A 22,222-nucleotide genomic window follows, 5' to 3' on the forward strand; every position below is an offset into this window, starting at 1 on the left:
AAACAAGAATTGAAAATCTGGAAAACTGACTAACTTTATATTGGTGGTTTTGTTTGGCTGTTTTAAGTTTTCTAAGTAAGTTTGTGGGTAAAGCAACACGTAAAAGCACAAACGTCTTGAATTTATGAATTCATGGTTTTGGTATTAAAAAGTAAAGTTAGATTTTTAAATTTCTGCAAAATTAAATCCTCCTGGAACCGTCACCTTACCGTGGTGGAGGAGTCTGAGTGCCCTAGTGACCCTAGGAGCTATGCTGTCGGGGGCATTTTGCCCCTGGTACGGTCACCCAAGGCAGACTGGTCCTAAGCGAAGGGCCAGACAAAGAACGCCAGACCTCCTCATGGAAAAAACAGCAAGTGCAGTGTGTTCCCTGCCCGGAGGGGCACCGGGGCCCCGCCCTGGAGCCAGGCCTGGAGTGGGGGCTCAAAGGCGAGCGCCTGGTGGCTGGGCCTTGGTCCGTGGGGCCCGGCCGGGCCCAGCCCGAAAAGGAGACACAGGCACGTCCTCCCTTGGACTCACCACTCATCAGGGGAACCGGAGGGGTCCGGTGCAATGTGGTTTGGGTGGCAGTTCCAGGCGGGTGCCTCGGCTGTCTGAACCACAGACATGGAAGCTGGCTTTTGGGAGAGCTTAGCCAAAAGGCGAGGCTCTTGATTTACCGGTCAATCTACGTTCCAACCCTCACCTATGGTCATGAGCTTTGGGTAATGACCGAAAGAACAAGATCGCGAATACAAGCGGCCGAAATGAGTTTCCTCCGCAGGATGGCTGGGCTCTCCCTTAGAGACAGGGTGAGAAGCTCAGTCATTCGGGAGGGACTCAGAGTAGAACCGCTGCTCCTCCATGTCGAGAGGAGCCAGTTGAGGTGGTTCAGGCATCTGGTGAGGACGCCTCCTGGGCGCCTCCCTCTGGAGGTTTTCCAGGCATGTCCAACTGGGAGGAGGCCTCGAGGCTGACCCAGGACACGGTGGAGGGATAATATCTCTCGGCTGGCCTGGGAACGCCTCGGGATCCTCCCGGAAGAGCTGGTTGAAGTGGCTGGGGAGAGTGCAGTCTGGGCTTCCTTGCTGAGGCTGCTGCCCCCGCGACCCAGACCCACCGGATGAAGCGGAGGACGACGAAGACGAAATCTGAGTTCCACCATACAACAATACATACCTGCAACTCTTCCATCAACTCGTTTTATTTTTTTCTTCTCCACTGCATGCTGCATTTACGCTTTCAAAAATTCACAATCGTATTTAGGGGCGAAAACTGGCGTACGCCAACTCTCTCTCTCTGTTGACATCACACCTTAAGGTCGAAGGCACTGCGGTCTGTAAGTACCGAGGTGTGTTTAATGAGCCATGGTTTCAGAAAGTTTGAAGAAATGCGGTTTGTTTCAATTACGAATCAACTACCCATATACAAGGCATTGACGGCTCACAGTTTCATCTGTAGGGAACTTAAATTACTTCCAGCTCTTACAATGTAAAAAAAAGGATAATTATGAGAAAATTAAAAAGGTGCAAAAGGCAACAATTTGGAAAAAAAATACATATAATGAGAATGGAATCATAATGATCATACATACCTGAGCTAAAAACAATACATCCACAGAATTAAAGTCTAAATTTACCTGAAAAATATCATGGTGGTGAACCAATTATCGACAAATTTTTTTGTCAGGTCCAAAGTGTACATAATGTTTACATGAAGGTTGAAGATGTCTGATTCAACAGCAGAAACACGTTAATATCTGGTGTTCTCTTTATGTCGCTATACCGCCTTCAGGAGTTGCCAGGTGTCAGATTAACCGCAGAAACGGCCGAGAAACGTAAGGCTTCTTTCCATTATCCGAATCAAGTACCGTCGGACTGACGAGGGTCCGTATTTGTTCAGCGTTTCCATGGTGGTCGAACCTGAAAGACAGTAAACAACAGCAATTGCACGACTTGGCAACTCCAGTCTTCGACAGGTTCAAGTTGTTGTTGCGAGGGCTGATGCGTCAAGGCAGAGCGAAGCAAAGTTCATCAACGAGTGGAAAGGAGCATGAAAGTTCAAAATGATAGTGATACAAAAAAAGAAGTGGGTTCAAGGACTGACGATAAATTGTTTCACGAAAATGACGTATTATCGGAGAAGAAACGTGGTAGACTTTAGCGCTTTCAGTCTGACCGCCTGTGTCCTCCATACTCTCCCCCTCTTTTTTAATAGTAATAGACCGAACACATGAAAACAGAACCAACACTTTCTCCATTCATAGAAGTATGAGCTGTATCATGTGAACCATCTATCTAAATGTGCGCACATTACTTTTATTGTTGCTTCAAACACTTCTGAGGAGAGAAAAAGAGGTTTGGCTTTCTTGTTGTTGATTTTGAAGTGGGTGTATTGTTGTACAAAGTGCAGACACAACGCTCACCAGCGTGCACCAGTCGAGCTCAGCAGTAGAGCAGTCAATCATCTTCACCTCAAGTATGTGGGGGGCAAGAGGTGTGCAGCGACTACAGCGCTGGATAGGATGTTTAATGCTCTTCTTTTTGTTGTTGTTGCATCAACTGAATTGTTTTAATACAACCCATTATCAACACATTTCAATTCCCAAGGAGTAAATATTTAAATTTCATTTTTAATGTCGCATAAAGTGTAAAAATGTCAACATGCAGACAAAAACTAAAGAGTTAGAAAAACTGATTTAAAACCACACTTCGGTGAATTGGGATTTAAAAGAGTATTGGCAAAGGTACCATTCTTCAATGATACCTTGCCTTCTGTCATTGGTTGTTATCATTTTTTGGTTTGCAGTACAATTATTTCTGAAATGCTTCATTAAAGAAATGTCTGATTATTGACATGGAAAAATTAAGAAACCACAGGCACCTATGCAGACAGTGGAGATTTGTGGCCATAAAACTTAAAAATGCGTTCAAAATTGCAACAATTCATCAAGCTTACATAACTTTTATACAACTAAAACTCAATATGAAGCATGCACACTATGCATCATTGTATTTATACATTGTGGCAGTCAAAACAAAGAATGTCTACAATAATGTACATCCTACAACAGGAGATGAGCTCTATAAACTTACATGACCTGACCTGATAGATGAATTATGATACAAGGTTTTGAAAACGAGATCTTAATTCAAAAGTCTGGCTTTATATATACCTTCCTACATTTATATATATCTTCCTTCATGTACATCTATCCCTTCCTACATTTATATATACACCTTCCTATCTATATGTTTATATTTACACACACCTTCCTACACACACACACACATATATATAAAAAATATATATAAATATATATAAAATATAAATATATAAAAATATATAAATATATATAAAAATATATAAAAAATATAAATATATATAAAAAATACATATAAATATATATAAAATATATAAATATATATAAAATATATAAATATATATATAAAAATATATATAAAATATATAAAAAATATAAAATATATATATATAAATATATATAAATATATATAAAAATATATATAAATATATATAAAAATATATAAATAAATATATATATATATAAATAAATATTTACATATACCTTACTACCTATATATACACACACACACACACACACACACACACACACACACACACACACACCTCTCCACCTGAATGTGGAGAAGACAAGGGAAATTGTCATAGATCTTAGATCTCGTCTCGCTCACTCCCCTCCTTGACATCTACAACACCCGCCTCATCCACAAAGCCATCAGGGTTGTGGGTGACCCAAACCACCCATCCCAGAGCCTCTTCAGCCTGATGCCTGGGAGGAGACAGCAAAGTTCAGGGCCACAAACCGGGAGGCTCAAGGACAGCTTTCAGTCCGGAGGCCTAATTCCCTCCTTGCTCTGTCTCCCACACACACACACCCCTGCCTCCCCCTCACACATCATGTTGCTCTTCCCCCACAGACACTGCCTGCACCCCCCCCCCCCCTCCACACACACACCACATTCTCTGCCCCCCTCTACTCCCCCACAGACTCTGCCTTCATGGACTTTGACACCCCCACCCCGCTCATTGCACTATTTACTACTATGCACTATTTGCACTAGAATGCACTACTTCAGGAAATTCCTTCAGTGCCTTGTATGTCAAATGTACTGCTCCGGCCGGTTTTTGCACCGTGGGTCATGCTGTATGTCATGCATGTATAGCATATTTGACAAAGTGGACTTTGACTTCTTAGTAACCAACATCCACCACATCTTTGAGTCAGTTTAACTCTACAGATGAATAACAATAATATAAACGTTAATGGACAAACTAAGAAATCTATTTTTGAAGAGCACCTTGATTGTGAGAACTACAGACAACTATAATTAGGTTCATCTGCCATAACAGTCACAAAGATGAAAATCCAATACGTTATCTGGTAATCACATCATCTACGAGCACCTATGAGAAGAACTTCAGAAACTCTGCTGTGGAAAATGGCAATGATATGTAGAAACGACTGTTGACAGTTTTCAGAAATGTCTCTTTTTACTAAGTGGAAACCTCACTTTCGTGACCTGAGAAAATAGAGTATCGTTGAGATCTCTTATCTACATAGACGACGTAGCCTGAGACTGGTGGCTCATCTCACTAGCAGACACGAAATGATACTGGAGGAAATGAGAAATGAGCGAAAAAACAATGCAGAAAGGAAAAAAATAAGATGCATGTTGAGACTATGCACCACATTAAAAACAAAACATTTAAAATAGAAAAAAAGAGAGATTTTTTTCACAACCAGAAGTTAGATGTCACAGCAGTGAGGAGTGGATACAGCAAATTGTCAGAATTTTATCTTGAAAGTAAGCGTAAATGACACTTAATCATTGTTTAAACGCAATAGTGCAGCAGGTATAAATGTGTCACTTGGCAATTATTTTAGTTGGCATTCCTCTTTCTGCATGCATTAACTCCGGCTTGCGAGCTTGAAGTAACCTTCACGCTGAAAATGGTTATTTTTGATGAAGATTTGGATCGTTGGACAAGTCTGGCTACTAGAGTAACAAAATGGTCATAGTGTTATAAAAGACTTCATGCTCGACTCTGCCGTGACTTATAAAAAGGACTTGGAATGAAAAGTACTGAGAGTTTCAGTATAAAAAAAACAAAAAAAAAACCTTCAGGGGCGGATCATTAGTGGAGACGAGGTAGCAGCTCGTTTACATTTAGCTGTGGATCACAGTTGTCTCTTTCCTGGAAGGGGGCTGACGTCAGCGTATTCGGTATCACTTGGATTCATGTTGGAAACCGTCGAAAGCCTTTTAGGGAACTCCAGCACACTGTAGACAAGTGAGGATGCAGGTACAATATTGGACACTGTTTCCTGTAAAGAAAAGAGGAATTTTTGCATTTTTTTTCATGTTTTCCTTGGCATCTTAATCTTTAAAAGCAATCCTGTCACACAGAAATGTGTAAAAGGACCGAAAACTCTTTATGATGGCTGTTAAATTACATGGTAGCGCCATGGAAACAGTAGAAAGTCAATTGGCATCATTTTGTGGCGGACACACCAAATCAATGGTTCAACAACATGAAGCTGTGGGCGGCTGTTTGACATGTGGATAATTATCATGTTTCTTGATAACAGCTTTGAATGGTTGTATGATACTGCATGTTAATACAGTTAAATCTGGTGTCACGGGAAACCAGCCTCAACGGCAATGGCAATCACCCTCAAGTCAGGTTGTCATGTGAGCACCACAAATCATAATTTTTTTTTTTTTTTTTTTTACATCAGTATTGTTTCCATGGTGTCCCCACCTCCGCTAGCTGGCTGGGGTTGTGTTCATTTCTAAGATCAGACATCAAAAGCGGCACACGCATTCTCACCTGTATTGTGGGATTGGAGTTTCGCTGCTGTTCATCTGTGGAAGAAGCAAAAAAAAAAAAAAAAAAAAAAAAAAAAAAAAAAGATGAAAGTGAATCATGAGATAATCTTCTGTTACGAAAGTACAAGTGTTGCTGAAGAACTTAGACAATTGTGGAGTATTTAAGTAGACTTGGACTCTTTTTGTCAATGAAAAAGCAGTTTTGGCATCTCTCCCAACAGTATAAAAGATAAAAACATCCAAGAGTAAAAACATTAACATCTAAAAATATAAACGCATCAAAATATGCCGACTGAAATGTCAAATAGCCAAAATAATTAGCAGAGACAACAGTAAGGGTATAACCTACATTTAAACGGGAATTTGGTGGTTTTCTTGCAGAGGATTTTGACTTGTACAGCCAAATAAAAACACCACAATTTAAAAACACCCGCTCATCATTTACTTCCAAATCCAGGCCCCTTGGTATGAGTTACACATTTCCCTGAAGTTGAGCTTCAGTGCTAAAACAGAATTGAAACCCAAAACTGCCCTACTGTCAATGCAGCAAGTGTGGAGGAACATCAGCTCAAATAGACCTCATCATTTATCAAGACAGTGAACGCGAATCATACGGAGGATGTCAAAATACATCTGTAATTTCGGTCATTTATGGTATTTGTTTTTGCTTCAAAACCGCAATGATAAACCTGCATCACTCCTGTTAGCCTATTAAATATCTATGATCCTTTATGGTCTGGCAAAAAATAAAACTCAAGTTCAGAAGAGCACATTTCTTCTGTTGTCGGGTCTGTTGTACATCTTTAGACAGTCGTGAGAGCAGATTTGCATGACGTGGTCCCGTCAGCAGAAATTTGCATTTCGCTTACAGTAAATTACGAAATGAAGTGAGAATGATTGCTTTGAGGTAACAGGGGCTTTCAACACATTTGGAAGACAACTGGGGAACAAATAATGCAAGCATTGTTGTTTCCATCCGTCCCTCTTTGATGATTTCAAACGTGTTCACATTTGCACAGTGAAGGACTGTGAATCATCAAGGATGTGAAACTGCATTCTGGTTTGCATTTTGAGGCTGGTAACCACATGCAGTTTCTTAATTTTTCTACATAATACCCATTAGGTGATTCTCCTTACCTTCACCTGGGAAATGGAGAGTCTGCTACTATCTGTAGCCATTAGCCGGGTATTTAACAACGGACAGCGTCCATGCTTAGAAGATTGCCAAATACACTTATCTTTTATTCTTAGTCCCAGTCTCTCCTCTCTGCACGCATTACAGAGCTCCACACCTCCAACCAGATATCCTCAACAAACATTAAACCCCCCAGTTACCCAAAGTGAAACAGATACCTAGTCGATCAAAAGAGTCTCTATTTTTCTTTTGCAAAAGGCACCAGATGAACCAAGGAAGTGTTGCAGCCAACAGCACCACTGCCAAAACCACGAGGACCGTGATGTGTTCAGAAAAGACACGTGAACCGGTTTCATGACTTGTTTGGTTTGTGATGGTGCTGTTCACCTGCAGAGCTGAAACTGTGGGAGTGAAAGGGAAATTTATTCTTCAGACAATTTTCAGCATGTCATGAAATTCAACCTGCTTGCTACATACTCATCATGTTACCATAAATATTCCAAAGGACCTAAATATTTTATGAGGTATTTCAGTGTCTCTTTTGTTTTGTAGGCAAGTTTTGGTCAAAGTCTATGAATGCAGCCCAAAATGACTAATCTGTAGAGCCTTTCAGACATACAAAAGATGCTAAAAATAAGCACAGTAAGAGTTTCCTATCATCGTATACTAAAAAGGAAATAGTGACAGCAGAGAACAGGCAGCTTCATGATTTCAACTATCATTTACGGACTCCGCATACATGAAACCTTCGTCAGCACGGGAGCAAAAACGGGAGACAAAAGCTCTTAATTTGTTCATCAATAAACTGAGAAATTGCAATGGATAAATCAGTATTGTACAATTTTTCACTCACAACAAATTAATCCCACGTAAACTAGCGATGCACAAATTACAAGACAAACTATCTGTTTTCACTGAGGACAAAAGAAGAGTGCATCGCAGGATACTGAAAAGCCAGAGTCAACTAAATTTGATTACAAATATTTTATTTTTAACTTTTATCAATCTACTGATGATAAAAAAAAAAATGCTTTAAGGTACTGAAACTGTAGTTTTCATATGCTGCACATATTGGTGTAATTTCCTGGAGGTTTAGGCAGTAATGACACAGTACATGATGACCTTACCAGTGGTGGTTCTGCTCTCCTCACGGATGCTAAGGTGCACCTTGTTGCTTGGTATGGCGGGTCGTGTGTTTATGAACAAAGTGGCCCAGTAAGTGCCACTATGATTTTGTGTGAGATTTATAATCTGGCAAAATACTGAGCATTTTTTAACGAAAATCTCAAAAATGCAATTTCCAGCATTTATTTTGCCCTGGAGATACTCAGCAAACTTTCCTTTGTCTGAACTGTAAACTGCAAAATGGCTGTTATTCCTGATGGTGGTGTTAAATGTGAATTGTAACGTGATGTTGGAGCCGCGGATTCCCGTGACTTCTGCTTGGCTGGGGCCTGAATGTAGACACAACAACAGATGAATAAGCGAGAGAACAAAACAAGTATGTAAAGGAATAAATACGTTCAAGCAAGAAAAAACTGTTATATCAAATCAAATAATAAAAAAAGAACTTATACTGCAGTAAACTACCTTGAATGTGAGTGAAATCAAACTGGCCGTCAGTATGAATTTATAAATCTAGCTGAAATAAAACTGACTCTGCAGATTTCTTTCTGTTGCTGTAACTGCTAAAATTTAAAAGTCAGTAAAATAAGTACCTAAGTTTGTTGTCCCACAAATAAAAAGTAGCACAAATCTTAGATTAGGTTTCTAAAATATGATAATCATTTCAAAACATTTTTTTTTGAGGGGGGGGGGGGGCATTTTCTCTTTATCTAGCAATGGTCGGTCCCATCTCATCTGACTTTGCACCCCAGGAGGTTAGAGTGAGGCACTGAAGAGTCTGAGCTCCTCATCCTCCTAACATCAAGCCAGTAAGAAACCTCCAGTAGATGAAGTTCAGAAACTGAACATGAGAGCTGTTTAACTTTTGTATTTAAGTGTTAATCCCTTGCTAAACCTCCATTCCGACACTGAGTGAGTGACGACTTGACAGTGACTTCTTCGTTGTTTGATGACTTTGTATACAGGTGCTGTGGATCATATCAAATATCAAAAGCTTACTTTTTGCTTCCAGGACATTACTAATGATTGCTGTAACTGCACATCCTTTTTGCTGTCAGTATACAAACATCTTGATACCAAGTACCACATTAATTTCCTCTTATGACTACGAAGCAGTGTTAGTGCCACTTACGCTGAAACACTACTTTTCATTACAGAGCGACTGCCTGAATTTAAGAACTCATTTTATGGACTTTGTCAGCTTGTGTTGGTGTTCAAAACAATCTCACATATGGCTCAGTGAGCTCGTTCCCAAGTAGAAGTTACTCAAAGGCCATATGTTCTCACACCAGGATCCAGCGGGTCTATGAAGAAGATGCAGCCTAGAGGTGAGTGTGATTGACAAAGGTTCAAGCACATCTGTCCCATAAACAACAAAAAAAAGGCAAATTGAGGCTCACTAACCCTTCAAAATGCCATTCAGGAAAAGGTTTCACATTATCAGAGTAGGCAAACTGAGAAATTGTAAGATTTTTGCATGAAATCAAGATTTTTGAACACTAAAATAACAAACATCTAATGTATAAGTTACATACTGAAAGAAGTCGGCTTACCATTCAACACCATGTGAGCTGTAACAATCAAAACTAACCCGAGAGATTTTTTGACCATTTTGTTAAACTTGATAGTAAAATGTGTCACTTTTCCTCGACCTTGATGTGTTGAGTTTCTGGAGTTTATGTTTCTGGTTAAGCGGTAGCTTGAGTGTCTGACAGAAGGAAGCCAAAGGAAGGAAGAACGCCTCTTTATGTACCCTCCTTTTGCATCACACACACCGTCCTGTAACAGACGACTTCAAAACAGCTTCATTGACATGTTGTGCAGACTGTGATACAGCAAGCTGAAGAGGATCACATGACATAGATGAATCCAGGAAGAGGTAATCTTCTGTATAATGAGGCAAAATGCAAAGAAAGTTTAACCTTGCATCGATGCATTGGACGTAGGATTGAATTTCTGTTGATATTCTCACTTAAAAGTATTTGTTCATCTCAGATTTAAATTGTTTCAAATGTTAGTATCACCAATATTCATTCTCTTGATTTTCCCTGTCCATTTACTCTTATATTTCCAACATAAAACCAATTTGAGCCAAGCAAACTTTTGGTGGGGACTCAACAGGGTGAGTTGAAAGGTTTTTTTATTTTAAATTCAAGTGAGCTTTTTTTCCCCCTTTCATAATAAAGTTGAGGGAACAAAAAGCACAAAAAGACAGTAAACAAAAGACATTAAGAAGCAAAAATTACATTCCAGAACCATACACATTAATCTGCAGACAGATGTCAGTCTGAACCAGGTCTAACAAATGTCCTCTGTCCTGTTTGACCCTCCACACAAACACTATAGAGAAAACAGTGCCATAAAATGGGAAAATCTTTTTTCGTACCGAATTATTGCATAATTACAACTCAAGTCGCTATAAACAAATTCAGCTGGAAATGCACAAATAAACTAGTAACAAATTACTGTTTGCATTTAGAAGATTCTGATTTAAAGAAGGATGAAGAATGACACAAGTCATTATTGACATGTTATTTCAACGAGTGTAGTCAGGCCTCTGTCTTGATAACATTAAATAAGTCGTTAAGGCAATTTGATATTTACCAATTTTGCAACGCAGACCTATTAAGCATAAAATGAACACAAGAAAAAACAACAAAAACAAAAGCTGAATAATCTGAAGTATAGAACCATGGTGGTATCTGCACAGAGTGCTATGCTAGTGGTTTAACACATGCATACGCAAGGGTAACACAAAAATCACCGCAGAGAAAGCTGGGGGGCTTTGAAGTCATGATTAAGTTATATTACATTGCACTGTCAAGGGATTTTTGTCAGTTGCGTCTGGTTTCAGTGATTGATGGAGGAGGTCATGTCTGGGTTGCACCCCCACACCTCAAAGCATTAAAAAAACCTCAGCTGGGGGGGCTGGTGCCTATCCCAGCGGCTACGGGCGAGAGGTGGGATTCCCCCTGAACAGGTCGCCAGTCTACCACAGTACCAACACATAGAGACAGACATCCATTCACACTCACAGTCACACCTACGGTCAATTTAGAGTATCAATCAGCCTCGTCCCCTCTTGATGTCTTTGGACTGTGGGAGGAAGCTGGAGTACCAGAGAGAACCCACACAGGAACAGGGAGAACATGCAGACTCCATACAGAAAGATCTTGTGCCCGAGCGGGGACTCAAACCTGGAACCTTCTTGCTGTGAGGCGACAGTGCTGACCACTGCACCACTGTGCTGCCTTTTTTGGTAACAGTTCAAGTGAATATTATTAATGAGATATCCTGAACATGGACAGGAACAGGATTGCTTGATAGTGTATGTTCAGAAAGAAATCACACAGTATGAGACAGCGACACAGAAATGTACATACTGTTGAGTCAATGGTGGTGTACGCCATCTGGTGGCCTAAATAGTGCAATGTACAGAACTCGTGAAGGCCGAGTCATGTGATCACACACCTCACATGTTCACACCTGTTGTGACTCATTTCCCCTGGTAGCAACTTACAACTGACTGATATCACAACTGATCCCTTATGCATATATATATATATATATATATATATATATATATATATATATATATATATATATATATGTGTGTGTATACAAGACCGCTGACAAACTGGCCTTTTCAATGGCTGTGCGACACAGAGCCACAGAGGGCAGGGATTTGCTTCACGTCGAAGAACTTCCTATTTGGTATTTGGTACCGTGGGTCCAAGACATTTAGAAGGTGTATACAGCCTTCGTTCTCCGGAACACCGTAAGGTTTGATATCCTTACAAATAAAGAAGCCTATGGCATCAATTATTGCCTTTGCATGAGCTGAGCTGTTACCCAGCGGAGCATGGAAACAGCTTTTAATGCGGCGCTCACTGTTCTTGGACACCGAAGTCTTAGACCCCGCGGCAGGTGATGCCGACTTACTGTTCCAGCTGGAAGCCTCCATCGTCACACTGTGCCGTCGCTTCAGGTGAATCTTGAGGTTCGATGTACTCCCTGTGTACCGTAGAGGAGCTCGGCACATCTTACAAATTGGTTTTGACCTGAAAAGTCCTCCATGTTTCTTTTATAGAAATTCCATAATACTGCAACAGTCTGGACGTGAGGCCGCAAAGCTAGCATAGCTTCTCCGCTTCTGCCATGTTTGTTTTGAAAAGCGCGCCCCATGAATGTATCAAACCGCGCCCATGTCCATGCGCACACAAGTAAATCCGCGCAGCGGTGCACATTAACGTAAAATAGATCCTATTTAATCGAAGTAAAAATATGAAAAATAACATCTTACTTGCTCCGTTACAAGCACAAATGAATGTAACAAAAAACGCAATAACTAAAATTTAGAATTTTACGGATGGAAACTTTTCATGACCGATGCGTCTTGATTTTTCCACAGCTGTTCTCTCGATGCAATGGTATCTTGCCTGTGCATATGGGTGTATCGATGCGTATCAGTTTATCTTCCCATCCTTAATAAATATATGGAGTGGTTACAACTTTTGCGCCTCATAGCAAGAAGGTTTTGGGTTTGAGCCCCAGCCCAAAGACATCAAGAGGGGACGAGGCTGATTGATACTCTAAACTGACCTTAGGTGTGACTGTGAGTGTCAATGGTTGTCTGTCTCTATGTGTTGGTACTGTGATGGACTGGCAACCTGTCCAGATGTGAAACCCACACCCTTAACCCTGGTTAAGGGTTAAAAGGTAACAACCCTTTACTTAAAAAACCTTCTCTTGACCCAGATGTGTTAGCCAACTATAGGCCAATATCCAACCTCCCCTACATCTCCAAGATCCTTGAGAAGGTTGCCCTGGAGCAGCTACATGAACATTTGCACAGCAACAAGCTCTTTGAGGCCTTCCAGTCTGGATTCAGGGAACACCATAGCACTGAAACAGCACTGGTCAGAGTCTCTAATGATCTTCTTATAGCTTCAGACAGAGGTCTTGTCTCTGTGCTTGTCCTTTTGGACCTCAGTGCTGCATTTGACACCATCGACCACAGCATCCTGCTACAGAGACTAGACCATGACATTGGGATTAAAGGAACTGCCCTAAAATGGTTTAAGTCCTACTTATCTGACAGGTTTCAGTTTGTTAATGTTAATAATGACCATTCGGAGTATAGCAGAGTTACATATGGTGTACCACAGGGTTCAGTTTTAGGACCGATTCTCTTCACTCTTTACATGCTCCCATTAGGTGACATAATCCGGAAGCACTCGATCAACTTCCACTGTTATGCAGATGACACACAACTTTACTTGTCAATGGAGCCAGACGACACAAGCCAGCTTACTCATCTGCAAGACTGCCTAAAAGACATTAAATCCTGGATGTCTTCTAACTTCATAATGCTCAATTCAGATAAAACTGAGGTAATCATTTTTGGACCTAAACACCACAGGGACACACTCTTGAATCGGATCTCTACTCTAGATGGCATCACCCTAACTTCGAGTACAACTGCAAGGAACCTTGGGGTCATTTTTGACCATGACCTTTCCTTCAGCTCCCACATAAAGCATGTGACTAGGACCGCCTTCTTCCATTTGCGAAGTATCGCTAAGATTAGGAATATCCTTTCCCAGAGTGATGCTGAAAAACTGGTGCATGCATTTATCACTTCTCGGCTGGACTACTGCAACTCTCTCCTGTCAGGATGTCCTAAATACTCTCTAAAGAGTCTCCAGCTGGTCCAGAACGCTGCAGCGAGGGTTTTGACGGGAGTTAAGAAGAGAGAACACATCTCTCCCACTTTAGCTTCTCTCCACTGGCTTCCTGTAGGATCTAGAATCGACTTCAAAGTCCTTCTGCTAACTTATAAGGCTCTCAATGATAAAGCTCCATCCTATTTGAAAGAGCTCATTAGTCCCGACTGTCCGACCAGAGCACTCCGCTCTCAGAATGCAGGTCTTTTAGTGATTCCCAGTATCAATAAAAACAGACTGGGAGGTAGAGCCTTTAGTTACCGGGCTCCTTTACTGTGGAACCAGCTCTCTCCATGGGTCAGAGAGGCAGACACTTTAACTACGTTTAAGTCCAGGCTTAAGACCTTCCTCTATGACAGAGCCTTCAGTTAGGACTGGTTCAGGTAGCTCTGAACCATTGATAGCTATGCTGCTACAGGCTTAGACTGCTGGGGGACACATCAGGTTACATGGAGCCCTTCCCTCCTCTCCTCTCCTCTCCCCCTCTCTCCTCCTCTCCTCCCTGCACATTTTTGGAACTGTCATTACCATTACTTGTTGCACTTTGTAGTTTGGCCTTGGTGTCTCGCAGTCTCTCTGTGTTTCCACAGATCCACCAGAGCCCCAACCGCCGCCTGCATCGCCCCCCCCCCCCCTTATTCCCTACTGTTACACCGGCCTGCGCTCCCCTTCCATGAACCAGTCTGCCATCCAGTCCCCCATCAAGCTGGCTTGCTCTCCCTGCCTCCCCTACCAGAAGCTTCCTTCTTCAGCTGTTATTAACATTTCCGTGTTTCCCACATTTTGTATTGTAAACTGTTTTCTTGTCTGTAACAACATCTACTGCACGTCTGTCCGTCCTGGGTGAGGGATCCCTCCTCTGTTGCTCACCCTGAGGTTTCTCAGATTTTTCCCTGTTAAAAGGGTTTTCTATGGAGTTTTTCCTCAGTCGATGTGAGGGTCTAAGGGCAGAGGATGTTGTTATGATGCCATGTGAAGCCCTTTGAGACAAACTGTTTGTGAAAATGGGCTCTACAAATAAAATTGCCTTGCCTTGCCTTGCCTTGCCTTGCCTTAACTGGATAAGAGGTAGAAGATGGATGGATGGATGGATATATATATATGTGTATATGTATATATATGTATATATGTATATATATATATATATATATATATATATATATATATATATATATATATATATATATATATATATAGGATGGATGCCATCAACAGGTGAGTATTAGGAGGAAACCTTCAAAAGGAATACCAAGAGGAATTAACCAATCAAGACTTTCACTGCTCTGTTTTTCATGAAAACAACGCAAAGATTTTTCTTTGTGTGTGTTGTTGCGAAAAAGTGTCTGACTGATGCTGTTCAATTATTATTATTACCTTTAATTCGATTTTTATTGTTTCTAATTACCATTAATCATCTGATGGGCCTTCTTGTTATATCTTTTTACACTCTTTTATTCTTCTGAAACAATACCTCTTCTTGCTCTTGGTGAACTTTGGTGCACAATGAATCATGCTTCAGTGCTCTGGTTTAGTATTGAAGCTTTCATTAACTGGGATTTTAGATATGCGTGAGCCTTAAATTCACTCATCCAGACATGGCTAATCTATCTACATTCAGAGACGTCTTTACAGGATCTTCTTATCTTATTCATCAGAACACAAACAGGGGCTGAGTAAATCATCTCCAGGCTCAACAGTTATTTCTCTAATACCTTGAATATGAGCTGTACTACTAATGTACAGTAGTTGATTAAAACATTTTCAAACTGAAAAAGGTCTTGATCTCTTTTACAGTGGGACATTTGTTGAATTGCTGCTCAGCTAAGCTCCGTGTCACACAGACTGGAGGAAGGATGCAGACTGATGAGACAGGGAGAGCAGGAAAGCCCTTGTTACCATGGTAACTGTGAAACTGACTCTCCTATTAAATGCTGCACTGACAAAACAATTACCTTACCAACAGGAACGGGAACCCCTTCATGGGCATTCACTAGCTACCACACACACACACACACATTCACACACATTCTCTCTCTCTCTCTCTCTCTCTCTCTCTCTCTCTCTCCAGGAACATTTAGATATTCTTTAAAAGCCATCACAAATGTTCCTCATTTCATTTCATCCTGTCAAACTGTTGTAATGTGTGTGTGCCGACCAACGCAACATCAGTGGTAAATCACCACCACACCGACATACTTGGTGAACAGTTTCCATGACAGCCATGCCATGGTGGCGCCAAACATCTCCATTTTGGTTTATTTGTACGTTTTCACATTATTTTCGGGATATAATTGACCCCCTCTAAAGATGGGAACAATTAAAAGTCAAAATGAAACCACAATATTTCATTCTGATGAACATTCTGAACGATGAACAATTAATAGTCAAGCTCCTTCCAGAAGGTACAGACAACACTGTGTGTGTGTGTGTGTGTGTGTGTGTGTGTGTGTGTGTGTGTGTGTATCGGTGATGTGAGTATGTGTGCAACCACATCTCCCTCGGGCTTCTCCTCGTGGCTACACGCACGTGTTGAAATGAGATTTGTACACGTTTGTACAGCATGCTTGCAAGTGGGCTAGCCAGGTGTGTGTGTGTGCATGCGTGCGCGTGCATGTGTGTGTCTGTGTGTGGTACACTGCATCTCCAATTGCAATCAGTGACTGCGATGACACTAGTGTCTTTCCCAGTTGCTAGGGAGCTGGGGATGGTTACACGTGCACACGCACACAACACACACACACACATTGTGTGGCAGTGTGTGTGTGTGTGTGTGTGTGTGGCAGTGTGTGTGTGTGTGTTGGGGGGTGGGCTGTCCATGCAATTACTGCCCTCCTACATAACTGACACGAAAGATCACCACACACACACACACACGCACACACACACACACGCGCGCACACACACACACACACACACACACACACACACACAGCGGCAAACGGATGAAGCGTGGCAGCTGTCACGGTTTCCACGGAGGTATTCCCCAGCCTCATCACGACCACCAGCCCGCTCCAGCTCTGTTTTGGCTGCGCACAAAGATGAAGGATGAAAACTTTTTTTTCTTTTTTTTTTTTTACCGTTGTAGTTTATGATGTCTTTGCATCATCGACATAACCACGTCGATAAATGTTGAGACGTTCTGCCTTTATATTTTTTACTGTCTCTGGAAACCAGAATCATCAGGTTTGTGAATTACATCAGTTCCAAACTCACCCCCCGCCCTAACCCATCCTCGGCTCTGTTGACTGTCACCCCCTCCCGCCCAAATTGATTTAGCCTCATCCAATAGCCCTCCTCGCTGCCCCCTCCCTCCCTCCCTCTCCGGCTCCCCTGCTGCCTCCCCACCACCAGTCACATGGAGGTGACCCGTCGTTCCCTCGGTTGGCAGTCGCTCTCCGGTGCGCCTTGGAAACGGACGGAAAGCTGCTGGCGCGCCTCAACTTACTGCTGTCATATAGAACTGTTTTTATGGTAAATATATCCACGGAGCGTCTCTCTGGAATCCGCCGGTATACGATACTCTGTTCAACGAGTTAATTTTAGTTCCCACCACCGCGATGAGTGGCTGGAAGCCGGCGGTGAGAGCGAGCGGAGCTGCGCTGTAATAAGAAGAGAATCCGCATGAGAGCTGAGCAAGAATGAAGTCCAGGAGAGATAAACTGAAGATCCCCTCTCTGACTCTGGAGTAAGTTGGTCTTTGTCTCTCTGGCTTTTCCTTCTGCCATGCGATTATAGTTGAGTTAAATTTCGGTCGATATGATATTAGTTATACTTCTTTTCCTAAAACTCGCGCAGAGTCCCAGACGCTTGGTATCAGAACTGTGGGAGAGATGTAAATAAGGCCTCGTGTTGTTACCAGACTGATGGTGTGAGTCTGAGTTCAATAGAAGGTGGAAAAGCTCGAAAGACGGAAAGGAGCTAAGTTACTTGGGTGTCATTGGTTGCAAAAGTAGGGTGTTTTTCTGTTCCTTTTTTTTTTTTAAATTTACAAAAACAATGTTTATTTTGTCTGCCCAAATAGAAGTTTATATCATACTTACATTTTGTATATTTGAAAAAAAAACATGTAAACAATGTAAATTTTTAAAAAAAGGAGCATTTTGGAAAAGCACACAAATGAAAAATGTGTTGTTGTTTACTGTTGATGATACAAAGAAGAGACTTGAGTAAAACTGATCAGCCATCAGACTGACAACCATACATTTGAAAAAATGACAGACAACATCCTAATGTTATTGTGCACCCCCTTTTTTATAATTACAGTCTTCCGGTCTTTAAAGTTATTTACGCCACCGGATGTAGGAAAGACCAACTTTCTAAACTGTGACTATCGAATAAACCTTAAAGAACTAAAAGTTTCAGCCAGTTCACCAATGTGTGAATCCAGTTTTACATGCAGTTTTCACAACTGATGCGTCAGTGTGTTTCTTCCTCGGTGATGTTTTGTTTTTCTCTTTGTCCCTGATCTTAAAAGCATTGTTTTTCATCTCACATGAAACCCTCTCCACTATCCCTGCATGAATCACATGCTCTCGCTTACAGCATCACGAAAGACAAATGCCTTTCTGTCTTTAGCCGAGGAGATGCTTTTTGTTTTTGTATAAATGCTAACCTGTGATTTCTTCATCAAAGGACGTGGCTGCATGTCCGCCCACTCTTCCCCCACAGTGAGTGTGTTGTTGTGGGGAGTGAGGCGGAGTGGGGGGAGTACCTGCTGCCCACTAGATGCTGATCCATCAGGCGTAGGAGCATATAGAAATCAATCCATCTGCCTCCTCAGTGGATGATCTCAGTGGAGCATGCGCTCTTTCTATTTCATTTTCCTTTTTAGGCACTTAGCTGGTGATCGCACAGATACAGAGGAGGTTGCACTCTCAGCAGGGAGGGGCCGGCTGCGTCTGTCCACGTGCACTTTTGACTTAGCAGAATCCCTCAAATTAAATAAACTATAAGTGCTCTTGAATTTCAGATATTCAGCTTTCCAGATTCAAACGTTTTGCTAGATAAATGGCTGAATGATCCCCTACGGGCATGCAATATAATGAGCCAAACCTCATGGGTTAAGCTCATTATTCAGATTACAGTTATAAATGAATTAATTATTAATTATTATGGAAGTAAATGCACTCTTGCTCAGTTTTTATTTCGGAATCTCAATGAATGACAAAAACGTCAGAGCAAATCAGTTTGAATGTCACCATTGAGTGAGCCTGAGATTTTTACGCAGTTTACACTCAGGACAGTGGAGCATCCACGAAGTGCTGATGAAAGAGACATGAAAAATGCAAATGACACTTGATTATTCACTCAAGCACAAAAGAGGGCTCCGGTTTAGAGTTCTGAAGGAGAAAATGTGTGAAATACAGCATAATGAGTTGCATGTGTTGTGTAATTATGAGTCCCTGTCACTACAGAATGAGGAGACTCTATGCGAAATGTTTTTCCTAGCATCCCTGCTGCATTACTATGACAACATGTTCATTAGTGCTTTGGAAGCTGGCACTGTGTTTAGCACTGAGAAGCCTCTGCAGCACTGAGACAATAGCAGCTGCGTGGAGCCCACAAGGCAGAGCTTCCATCTGCAACACCAAAATCAATAGAGAAACGCTCTTGTGCAGGGTCAGCTTTAGGGTGATACACACCTCTGGGTGGCTTAGTACGCGCATATTTTGAGTCAGAAATGATGCATTAATGTACGAGGCAGTGGAAATTGTCTATTTGAAATAAAAAGCGTTAAAGGCTTTTGAGTGTAGGACGGAAAGGTTAGTGCTGTAGTATTTGAGGCTGCAGCCACACTAACATAAAGGCTGTCAAGCCATTTGCGTCTTCATTGGAAATGTATGTAAGATTACGTGTAATCCCTGAACTTCAATATCTAAATATCTCTATTTGAAGTGCCATATAAAGTGAGAGGATTTCTAAGTTTCAGGAGTTTAGATTTTTTAATTTCTCAGTTTTCTATAAGTCTTTTATGTCAGCTCTCTAGTTTACCATGAAAATAATTTAGGTATGAGCTTGACTTGTATCGAGCGACTATTTCATACGGCTTACTCTGCCCTTGTGCTCTCTGACATTTTCAGTCATTCTATTTGAAACAACAGCACACTCCAAGCACAGGACACAATGACTATGATTGGTGGACAGGAATACAAACAAGCCACACCCTTTTCTTCTACTATAGCAAACTGATAACAGGTTAATCCAGACCTTTCTCCTGTGCTGACACAGCACAATGGACGGACGTCTACGCGAGATACGTTGTGATGGTAACTCACTGTATGACAAATTTGAACATATCACCCGAAAAACATCTCTTAGCCCCTAGTCTTCCATGAGATCGACCGGTCTGCAGCCACTTCCCACCCAGCGACTGCTGTAGTTTATTTTGGTGAATCATGTTGAGGTTTGTCGCCTTAGTGGTAAAAACATGAGGTGTTGTCAGACATGTGAAGGCCCTTCAAGCAAGGACAGCTAACGTAGCGTGCCAGCGATTGTGACCAGGCAACCAGCCTTCACAATCTTAAGTGTACGTTGGTTAATTGTAGGCTTTACTGAGATAAAATGAGCACAGATTTGAGGTTGAAACACCTGCATTCTCACCTGAAAGAATCTTAAAATATGTATAAATATTATTAATTCAATGAATGCTTGAATGCTTATGCTGACAGCCCTAACAATTAAAGTTTAAAACAGAATTTTAGAACTAAAACCACTTTCCCACAAGCGTTTGAGCGCAAAAACGTGTTCTCCATACATCTACATACGGTCACGTGAGTGGAAGACACTCCTATGGATTCACGGGCCAGTCTCTCAATGTTTAGAGGCGACCTCAGAGGTTTTGTAGCTGAAAGTGTGTGGTTAGTTCTTGCTGTAAAGACAGTCAAGCAACTGCCTGGCGTTCAGACATTCCAAGACCTCTGTAAGTGGTGATCTTTGATGTCTTAGTTTGTGATAGACACAAATGAGAGAGCTGAAACTACTGCAGTGGTGTGAATGTGAAGTTTAAACTTCACAAATATTGTGCTTTTAAAACGCAAACTTAGAAATGGATGTAGCCTGAATCTTATGTCAAGCCAGTACATTACAATACGCCTCTCTTACAGTCAAAGGCTGCCTTAGACGCTTAGCAAACAAGTGTTGGACGATGAAACTTCGTGCCTGGTGTGTTGACACTCCAGCTGCCAACTTCCTGTGGTGAAAGAGCTCAAGAGAAGTTGGCAAATCAGATGCACTTGGTGTATCCAAGCTTTCTAAAGTAAACATGATGTAGTTGAAAGGCACAAGCATCATTCCGCTGACAAACGCTGAGTATCTGTCGTTGATACCTTGGACCAAAGATCTGCTGTTCACTGATGATGGCACCCAGTGATTTAAAGTGCTGAGTCAGACAACTAATCCAATGCGACCATGTCTTGCCTTACAGTTTATCTCCCACTTGGCAGAGCCCTACCCTCCTGAGCCCATGCAGCCCCTGCAGCCCCTGCAGCCCCTTACAAACCCTTCATCCCTGGAGGTAAGATAGCCGGGTCACACACTGCCATGAGAGTGACTCACAACAAACTGCTTCAATAGACTTTACACACAAAAGTCTCTCTCTGGATTAATACACCAAATGTGTATTAACCCACAACTAAAAATAGTCCCCAACAAACACACCATTAGACTCTCATTTACAAAAAAAGAACAATGCCCACATGGTTCAGGATGTTGTTCTAAATCTGCTTCTGTGACCCTGTTTTAGGGACATAACCTTTGACCTTATTAGCTCTTGGAAGAGCTGCTTTGTGCAAGTAAACATCCACTGCAATAACCAAGGAAGATGCTGCATTAATTGTGTGGTGACTGAAAATGTTGTGTTGTCGCTTTTTAGCATTTGAGAGACAACATGCTACATCCTACAAATACTAAATCATAGGTAGACAGCTACAGCAGAAATGAATACATTATTAAAAAGTTGTTCTTTTCTTAAATATCCCTTTTGGACTGTTTAGTTATCAGGAAATGCTTCTTTAATCTAGAACGGTTCCACCTACTGACTACAGAATAACATCTCACTAAAATATGACACGAAGAACAGAAAAATGTAGTAAGTCCTCTTTTTGATTTTAAGGTGCTGCCGTTTCACCAGGGAAGAACCATCTTATATTAGTTGCGTCTAAGTCTATGTGGGTTGCTTGGCAACGGTGATGGGTGCTCCGGAGAAAGGCAAGATTGCAAACAGAGGCGGTTGCATCCAGCATGTTTCTGGATGTGTGAGCAGGGCTAGGCTGTCATGCCACACATTGTACTGTTATGAATCTGATTTTCTTATATCAAAAGATTGAAGATGGCCGTGAATTCATAAATTCATCACGATGCCACAGTATGTCAAATACCACATTTGC

General features: G+C 41.5%; 2 protein-coding genes across 7 annotated transcripts in view; one reads left to right on the forward strand and one right to left on the reverse strand.

Annotated features, from left to right (window-relative positions):
* Positions 1-1,172: 1,172 nt before the first annotated feature.
* LOC147249668 (uncharacterized) lies at positions 1,173-12,282 on the reverse strand. 5 transcript variants are annotated; one of them, XR_015119346.1, is made up of 6 exons: positions 12,004-12,282; positions 8,115-8,441; positions 7,206-7,388; positions 5,854-5,888; positions 5,142-5,347; positions 1,173-1,901 (listed from the first exon to the last, which is right to left on the reverse strand). XR_015119346.1 is itself a non-coding variant. In XM_086225318.1 (6 exons), exons 1-5 carry the CDS (start codon positions 12,152-12,154, stop codon positions 5,201-5,203), a joined length of 792 nt encoding a protein of 263 aa, XP_086081444.1. In that variant the 5' UTR covers positions 12,155-12,282; the 3' UTR covers positions 1,173-1,901; positions 5,188-5,200. The 5 variants fall into 5 exon arrangements, 4 of the variants coding, with proteins under 4 accessions (XP_086081444.1, XP_086081443.1, XP_086081445.1 ...); XM_086225318.1 differs by having other exon boundaries at positions 5,188-5,347; positions 12,055-12,282; XM_086225317.1 differs by having other exon boundaries at positions 5,188-5,347.
* Positions 12,283-17,231: 4,949 nt separating this feature from the next.
* Positions 17,232-22,222, forward strand: part of mast3b (microtubule associated serine/threonine kinase 3b) — a 34,487-nt gene continuing 29,496 nt past the window's right edge. For both annotated transcript variants that reach the window (XM_086223614.1, XM_086223615.1), the window contains exons 1-2: positions 17,232-17,523; positions 21,262-21,351. In XM_086223614.1, coding sequence (XP_086079740.1) covers positions 17,477-17,523; positions 21,262-21,351 — 137 coding nt within the window. In that variant the 5' untranslated portion in view covers positions 17,232-17,476. The remainder of the gene's footprint in view (positions 17,524-21,261; positions 21,352-22,222) is intronic.

Source organism: Aulostomus chinensis, chromosome 14 (genome assembly GCF_037954235.1).
Source record: "Aulostomus chinensis isolate RoL2024-O1b breed Wild chromosome 14, RoL_Achi_v1.0, whole genome shotgun sequence".
In the NCBI taxonomy this organism is placed as follows: Eukaryota; Metazoa; Chordata; class Actinopteri; order Syngnathiformes; family Aulostomidae; genus Aulostomus; species Aulostomus chinensis.